General features: G+C 35.0%; 1 protein-coding gene across 1 annotated transcript; it reads left to right on the top strand.

Annotated features, from left to right (window-relative positions):
* Positions 1–119: 119 nt before the first annotated feature.
* Positions 120–8146, top strand: LOC109058736 (otolith matrix protein 1-like). Its single transcript, XM_042777858.1, has 9 exons — positions 120–1655; positions 2137–2273; positions 2510–2612; positions 2737–2922; positions 3164–3338; positions 4021–4088; positions 4623–4807; positions 5700–5871; positions 6804–8146. The coding sequence occupies exons 1-9, from the start codon at positions 1577–1579 to the stop codon at positions 6812–6814; spliced, it is 1116 nt and encodes a 371-aa protein (XP_042633792.1). The 5' UTR covers positions 120–1576; the 3' UTR covers positions 6815–8146.
* The last annotated feature ends 836 nt before the right edge of the window (positions 8147–8982 follow it).

The following is an 8982-nucleotide window of genomic DNA, read 5'->3' as shown; positions in this document are numbered from 1 at the left end:
TTATTGTGATGTTTGTATCAGCTGTTTGGACTCTGACGGCACCCATTTACTGCAGAGGATCCATTGGTGAGCAAATGATGTGATACTAAATTTCTACAAATCTGTTCCCACGAGGAAACAAATGCATTTACACCTTGAATTGCCTGAGGGTGTATGAATAAAAAAAGCAAATTTTAATTTTCTGGTGAACTATTCCTTTAAGGCAAATCTCAAAGATCCATATTATAGCAAAATAAAAATGCTGATCAGTACAAATCTGCTACACACAACCCTAAAACACACCCAACTGCATCACCCTTGAGAAAATTATATAAAACCTGGTCTTACAACACCTCCGAATTTACAATTGTAGGTAATGTTCATCAGGTCAATGTACTGTTTCAATTTACCTGAAAGTGTTTGATCATTTATTTTACTATTTACAAACTGTTTGAGAGACACACACACACATAGCTGCTTAAAGAAAGCAAAATGGCCTTGCCATGATAGGAGTAAAGGAGCCAGTGGCCTGACAGTTTTTTGTTCTAAAATAGCTTGTTGATTAATGACCATGTCATTTTCTATATGGGGAAAAAAGGATAGGGAGTCAGGGGCACCGAAGGGCAGGGAGATAAGGCGTCTGACTGCCCTCAAGTGACTAGCCACAATTCCTTTCCACTCAATATCATAGATTTTTAATGTATAATCAAAGCGGTGCAATCTTTGGGGCATTTATGGCACTGAGGTCGATGATGTGTGGAACACAACTGCACCTCTGGGGGAAATGCACTCTTGCTTTTTTCCTTTGCTTGCAACATCTTGAAAAACATGTTACTCAGCAAAGAGTCTGATTTACGGATATTGAACCAGTTGCCATTTTTTTAAGCCACTGACATCAGTATTATTATTGCTTTGAAAAAAGAACAGTTTGTCTAAGAATTTGCAAAATGTTCTGTTTGTATATATTTTATTAATAAAGTTTTTTTGTATTGTTTTGGCTACACATGTACCTTAATAGGTTTGTTTTTGGCTCTGAAATTCTGTCCTCTGTCTCATAGATGACTCGTGTCTCCTTTAATAAAGCATTGATTACGGGGAAGGTGACATGAGAATTAGGATACAGAGGAGGTATCATGTGGCCTATATGCTTCCTCAGTTGCATAGTGGCACAAAAGAATCTCATGTTGCCCCTTCATCCATATCTCCAATCAAACTTGGCTTGTTTTGGACCTTTGGTTTAATCTCAAGGGACTTTAGAAGCTGTCCACAAAAAGCTATTGTATCTTACTTAATTATAACCTCAGAAATGATCTGACCTGTCTGGTGCCAGGTGCAATGAAGTGTGCAAAAGCTTGCATGCCATGAGTCCCATTGGATAAGGAAAAGAAACACTAGATGGCCATCGTGATCGGATAAGTGGAAAATAAAAAAAAAGTTTTTCCCTCCCCTCTTGGTTTCTGAGACTTCTGGGTACCCTAAAAAGGTAGCAATATGAGCCCCAAGGCTTTTTTTTTTTTTTTTTTTTTTTTTTTACTTTACTTCCCATACCACCTCTGTGAGTCTGAGCCCATTTAGAAGCTTACTGTTCAAAGTCAGCATGGATCATCCAGGAGGACACCTTGCTGTGGTTCTTTTCCTACTGGTTCTGGTTTCTATGTCCACTGAAAACAACATTAGTAAGTGCTATATTTATATGTTCTCAACTTTTTGATCTTATTATGACATTGGCTGATTATAAAATAAAATGTTCTTGTTTGGATTGGCTTTCTGCACTTGACTAGTTTGATATCAGAATTAACTTGGGCAACTTTATATAGCAATAAGTTTAATTTAATTTAATTTAATTTAATTTAATTGCAAAAGAAGATCCAGCATATATGGGAACTCATTCAGTACTGTTTGCACTGCAATTGCCTCATTAAGTTGATTAGAAGTGACTTCTTTGAATAATCTAAAATACAAATAGTTTGATTTGTGTAAACATTTTTGGTCATCACTTTCCCACACTTTTTCAGTTTACTTTACTATTATTCTAAAGTGAAAACACTCTGCCATTCGACTGCCATTCTAGTTCAACAAAATACTTTAATGTTTGTCACTATTTCAAAAAGTACACATTTTAAATTTAAATCAAATTTAAGTTTATTTGCTTTGCAGTCAGGTGGTGCACAGTGTCTGATGCTGAAGAGCAAAAGTGTCTGGATCTAGCTGGGAATGCCACAGCCAGGAACATCCGCGGACAGCTCCTCTGTGTGAGGGGCCAAAGTCCCACTGACTGCATGAAGCAAATTAAGGTTGTAGGAAATTGCTTCCCAAGAAGCAAATCAAATCAGATATGGTGGTTGAAAATGACTAATATTATAAGTCTCACATATTTTTGCTCCTCCTTTTTGCTTTTCTTGTACTCCTTTAACTTCTCAACTGATTATTAAGTCTTACAAAATTTGATATGTTTTGCTTTTCCATTATATCAAAAATGATGGAAATTTCTCAGTATATGGTTTAGTAAATTTGTCTGTGATGTAAACAGAATGGCACTGCAGATGCCTCTACTATGTATGCGGATGAGATCTACACAGCTGGATTTTGCTATGGCTTAGATGTGGCTGTGGGAGAGTCTTATAATGGTGTGGGTGAGTATGTTTAAACTATTAAAACCATTAAAGCACCGACAGAGATCTGATAAAGAAGATTTAGTCGAGCTTGACATCAATGCATGTTCACGTGACTTTTACTGATGTTTTGTGTCTGACACAGATGGCATTAATTATTACGTGGTTGCACTGGCACGCACATCATCCAGTGATCTGTCATTACTGGAGATGCACGAACGCAGCTCCTGTCACCCAGGGATGCGGACTACAGTGGGCTGGACTGTCCCCATCGGCTTCCTGGTCAACACATCGCAGATCAGTGTGGATGTGCAGTGCAACTTTCCCCATGGTGAGATGTTACCATGCTGTACTTCACCGCAACATGTGGCTCATGTATAATATTTACTGATATTATTTGATAGAGTACAAAGCTCTTAACATCTGGTTTAATTATTGGTGACATACTTAAAAACTAATGCTTTCATTTTTTAATATAAGTGGTTAAAAATGATTCAGATGCAAATTTAGAATGTAATTGTACCCTTTGGCAGCAATTTAAAAAGCTATATCCGTCTCCCTATGGTTTCCAGCGGTAGGAGAATTCTTTGGGTACAGCTGTGTCCCTGGAGTAAAGGACCCAGAACATGATCCCAAAGGAAATAACCCAAGGAACCTGTGTGAGGCCTGCATTGGGGATGAGAACGACCACCACATCTGCGCCAATAACCCTCGTGAACGGCACTTCGGGGAGGCTGGAGCTCTTAGGTGCTGTATGATTAAAGATTTGAGAGAATGCATGTTCTAGTGGAACTATTATTCAAAATATGAATATGCTTTGTGTAGCGAGAATATTGGATTGCGTAATGGATTTGGGACAAAAAAAATCTCTATATATGTATAATATTACATTACTATTTAAAAGTTTGGGGTGAGTATGATTTATTGAAAAATTTTTGAGAGAACATTTACCTAGGCTCCATTAATTTAATCAAAAACAGTAACATTGTGAAATATTATTACAGTTTAAAATAACCCTTTTCTATTTCAATATATTTTACGTTTTCCCTTTTTTTTCTGTAATGGCAAAGCTAATTCTTCAGCAGCCATTACTCCAGTTACAAGATGCTTAAGAAATCATCCTAATATGCTGATTTAGGGCTAAAGAAACTTTTCGTCTTATTATTATTAGCTGAAAATGGTTGGGCTGCTTACTTAAGAATGGAAAGTGCATTGTTGTTTTTTTCAGTATTTTTTTTATGAACAGAAAGAACAGCATTTGTTTGAACAAAAAAAAAAAAAATTTGTAACAAATGTTTTTACTGTCACTTTTGATTCATTTAATGCATCCTTGTGCAATAAAATTATACATTTCTTTAAAAAGCTACTAATTCAATCTTTTAAATGGTAGTGTATTTATTTTATATCTATTATTATTTAAAACATACAGGTGTGTGGCCGAGAATCTCGGGGATGTTGCTTTTGTTAAGCACACTACAGTCTTCGACAACATAGAGGGTAAGTAATGCAGGGTGTAAGAAGAGCTAGTTAAACAGGAGGGCAAAAATGCCCAGATGCAGTAAGAATTTAAAGTTGGTTTCTTATTAAATGGAATTTTTTTAAGGCACTGAAGGAGGACAATTGTAGCCTTCATTTCATGATTTGTATCATGTTTCACTGGCTGACAGACACAGGGGGGCAGTATTTCACAACAATGCATCTCTTTGTGTGCCTGATGGGATCTGTGAAATCCGTATTTAGTCTCAGCAAACCCTGTTAGCCAAGTTCATGGATTGTGGATGCTAGTTTAATATATATATATATATATATATATATATATATATATATATATATATATATATATATATATATATATATATATGAGATATATCAATATTTTATTATTATTTTTTTAGATATAATATAATGAGATTTATAGATTTATTTATTTTAAATTTAAAAGTATCATCCAGACAAATATTTTATCAAGCCTTCTGTTTTAGAACTTGTCGCTGTCTGTAAGAAATCTTTGTCTGGCTTATTATTCATGAGGTAAGAACCAGGAGTCCTGGGCGTTGGACCTGGAGCTGGAAGACTTGAAGCTCTTGTGTCCTGACGGGAGAGAAGCTAACCTGTTCCAACATGAGAGCTGCCACCTGGCTGTGGTGCCAACCAATGCTGTGGTAGTGCGTTTGGAGGACAAATGCCGCGTTTACAAGTTCTTGGAACGTGTACAGGTCAGGAGAGACGGCCACACAGTCACACATTGGAGTCCAAAAGTCTAAGAACAGTCAGAATTTTTTTTGCACGTAAATTTAAAAAAAATGAAAAGGTATAATGTGAAATAGGGGTATTACAATACATTGTGTCACAATATATCACAATACAAACATGTAATATGTACAGTATCATGGATAGCGACAATATGTATCATGTATAGTTTAGTTATAGGTTTATGACTGTTGGTTGTGTTTGTGTTTATCACAATCATACAAATTACACAGATTATATAATGACACTTATACTGCCAGAGATTTACACTGTCTGTGGATATCAGGTTTGATTCACATTTTTATTACATTATCCGTGAAATAATATAAAAACTGTAAAAAGAAAAAAACTGAAATCCCTTTTGTTCAATACAGAGCATGAAATTCTCATTGGAAGTGTTGTTCCTGCACATTAGCGGTCAATGGTATGATTAAACGAGCCCTGCCAAAACCTATATTAACAGTGGTATCTCTGAATGTCTCGAGTATTACACGGATTACATCAGGCTGACTTATGCGTTCAATACATCCAGCCTGAGCCCTGTGGTGATCATTGATTTTCACAAGACACTGTCTCACATTACAGTGTGTCATTAGGGGAGGATGACACTGCAGTGAGCTCTGATATGAAAGCAGGACTAGCACACACACACACCTTGAACAAAGCACAGTGCAAAATATAAGCAAATATTGTTGAAAAGTTTCAATATTTGCAAGTGAAACAAATATACATGTTTCAAACTAACACCCACTCTCAGCACTTTTCTCTTCTATTTGCTTCTCTGCAAGTATTCCCGAAATTCTGCTTGATTGCATTTTCTCTTTTTCTTATTTTGTTTTACACGTTTTTGTCTTCTAGAACGCATTTGCTAATGCCACTGAAGGATTCTCTCTGTTCAGCTCGGTGAATTATGGGCAACCTGATGTGCTGTTCAGCGATTCCACCAAAAAGCTGCTGCGTGTTATGGGGACCTACATGTCCTGGTTGGGGCCCAGTTACACCACCATACTGAAGGCTTTTGAGTGTGAAGGTACAGTGGAGCAGAGCTGTTATGCAGTTATTGTATTATGCAAACATCAATATTATAAATGTTTTTACAGGGGATTATATTGTTCATATCAGAACTTTTATAATTTCATTTTTTCGTTAAGGGTCTGCTTATAACATTATTGAATGTGCATCAAAAAAACAGTCATTATTTAAATGACCATTAAAGGCACAGTGCCAAATAATGAACAATAACCATTTAACTTTGTTACTGTACCTTTAAGACTAACAAAAATATCTTCCAAAGATAAATGGTCTTTTTCAGAGTTCTGAAAGCATATTTTCAAGGCATGTTATGCACCGGTGCATAGTGATTTTTTTTTTTCTTATATTATTTTGGATGGATGCATGAAAATGAACTAAAACTTTAAATAATTCAGCCTGTTTTAAATTGTTTTCTTTACAGATACATTACAGATACAGAAACACTAACATTCATATTTATTTATTTTTGAAAGAAATTAGTACTTTTGTATAGCAAGGATGCATTAAATTGATTGAAAGTCACAGTAAAAACTTTAACAATGATTTCTAAGGATCATGTGACATTGAAAACTGGAGTAATGAGTCTGAAAAATCTGCTATATCATCACAGGAATAAATTACATTTTAAAATATACTGAAATGGAAAACAGTTAAATTGTAATATTACTGTTTTTACTCTATTTTTGATCAAATAAATGTACTCTTGATGAGCATAAGAGACTTCTTTCAAAAACTTCTTTTGAAAAATATCTATCCGACCTCAAACTTTTGAACGGTTGTGTGTCACATAGTGTTTGCATATTACATTAGTTTATTTAAAAATAAATTTTTTTTCATAATATGATTGAAGTTGTCCATATAGCAGATAATGTGTAATGTCCTTTGCATTCCACGGATGAATTAACTCCTGTCCTCTGTCTCTCACTACAGGTTTGTGTTAATCTGATGAGGAAAGAGGAAACTATAGATCTCCCCTCCGTCCTTCTCACACTATCTCTAAAGCATTCTGTGTTAAGTGTGTTACTCTCGTATATGGGCTGAAAGCCAACTGTCGCCTGTACTTTGTAGTACTGCTATTACTGTTCTGTTCTCACAGTGTTTGTATGGCTTCATATATCACATTTACTTGATATTACACCTCTTTGGGTCTTTGCCACTAAAGCTAGGTTCCTGCCATGTGAAAAATACAAAAATATACACTAAAACGTCTAATCTTCTATGCAGAAAAGCATTGCAGGGGAACACACAGCAAACCATGAAGGGATTCTGCCTTGACCATTGTTAGTAAATCCAAATAAATTCATTACAAACCAACTGATGGATGCAAAATACACATTTTGCCTTCGGAGCCAAAGCATACTTTATGCAAGTACACGAACGCAAATGCTTTTTGTTAAATAACTTTGAAAAAAATTGTGTTGTGCACTGTAGCAATAATTTGTCTTCTACAGCAAGCTTTTTCTCTCTCAGATCAACAACTGTTACATACCTGAATAATATTACATCTGTTTTAATGGCACAGACATTTGAAGTTAACTGTTGTTCCTTTAGATGCTGAGTATTTTTACAGCCACAATGCAAGGACACACATCCAGTACACTGCAAAAAAATTATTTCTTATTATTTCTGTCCTTTTTCCATAACAAAAATATCTAAAAAAATCCAATACATGATAAATTTACTTGAGAAGAAAAATTACTTGAGATATTAAGTCTTGTTTTCTGAAACAATTGTCAAAATTAAGTGTGTTTAAGTTTAACATGTACCAATGGATAAGAAAATTAAAGTTAATTCAAAGAGAAACTAAGTTTATTTTTCTTAAACCGTTGACATTTATGTTCTTGTTTTAAGCATAAACTCACTTATTTTGATAACCCCCCCCCCAAACATAATAATAATTTTTTGCAGTGTACATGTTCATTTGCATCTGAGTTTGCGTACTTGGACATAGTATGTTTCTGATTCTAGTTTGACAAAGGCTTTTGACTTGAAAATGTCATATTCTTTGTTTTGGTGTGAAGATATCAAAGAATTAAAAATGGGAAGATATAAGTTCATAATAGTTCCTAATATATAAAGATAAACAAAGCAACACATGTGACATTAAAGGCGGACAGACTTATGGTTGGTTGTAACATAACAGGTGCTTTAAAGGTGCTGTTTCCTGACCCTTCAGGATAACAAATTACCAACTTGAACTTCAGTGTAAATAGTCATGTCACTCTAAGATTTATAGAACCTTCTCTTATTAATAAAAATCTATGTTGACAAACATTTGCAATTCTCATTTTTATATTTTAGCCAACATCAACTCTATGATTCAAGTGAACTTATCCAATATTCTACATAAAAGCTAATGCGTATAGTGTGTGAATGCTAATGTATTATTAATGACAATAGTGTCTTGTATGAATTCATAATGAGCTTTCTATGACATTGCTAATGAACATTAGTAATTGAGAATGCAGGTTAATTGAGGATTTTGTGCCAATGTCCTTGAAATGTTTGTCAGAATTTTGTACGCTCAAATATCTAATTATTGTCGAGCTCTGTGTTTTCAGTGAATGTCTCATAATTTTTTTATCTTGAATACAAGTTTAATTATCTTGGCTCTCTCAGGCTCTGCAGCAGTACATTCTGCTGCTCAAGGAGCCGCCGTTGAAGCCATTAGTATATCAGTACAAATGTCCAGGTGGACACTGTGTCAAACAAAGAAAAACATTAGTCGACCAATGAAACTGTAGAGACAGGAAAAGTATTTTTATATTTCAAGAAGAAAGTTTTAATGGTACCAGATGGTCCTACAGCTCACACATTGAGTGTGTCTGTTTATGAACACAGGCTTCATTAATCTGAATTGTAGATGACACTCACCAGCAGCAGTGCAAGATGAGCCAGTCATCACCACTGCTGTGACTGCAGCGTATGTCATTAACACAGACACAAGTTAATGAAGTCTGAAGCCTTTTAATCCACTTGAATGCGGCTTTCTGCAAGTATACATCCCCTATAAATCATTACAGACATTTAATACTTGTGTCAAAACTTGGATTGCTTATTGTCAATGACTCAGTGAAGCCTAAAGAGGAGTTTACATGGACAATGATTC

Source organism: Cyprinus carpio, chromosome A2, assembly GCF_018340385.1.
Source record: "Cyprinus carpio isolate SPL01 chromosome A2, ASM1834038v1, whole genome shotgun sequence".
NCBI lineage: Eukaryota > Metazoa > Chordata > Actinopteri > Cypriniformes > Cyprinidae > Cyprinus > Cyprinus carpio.
The sequence above is the reverse complement of the archived record's forward strand: the minus strand, read 5'-3'. Positions and strand labels throughout refer to the sequence as shown.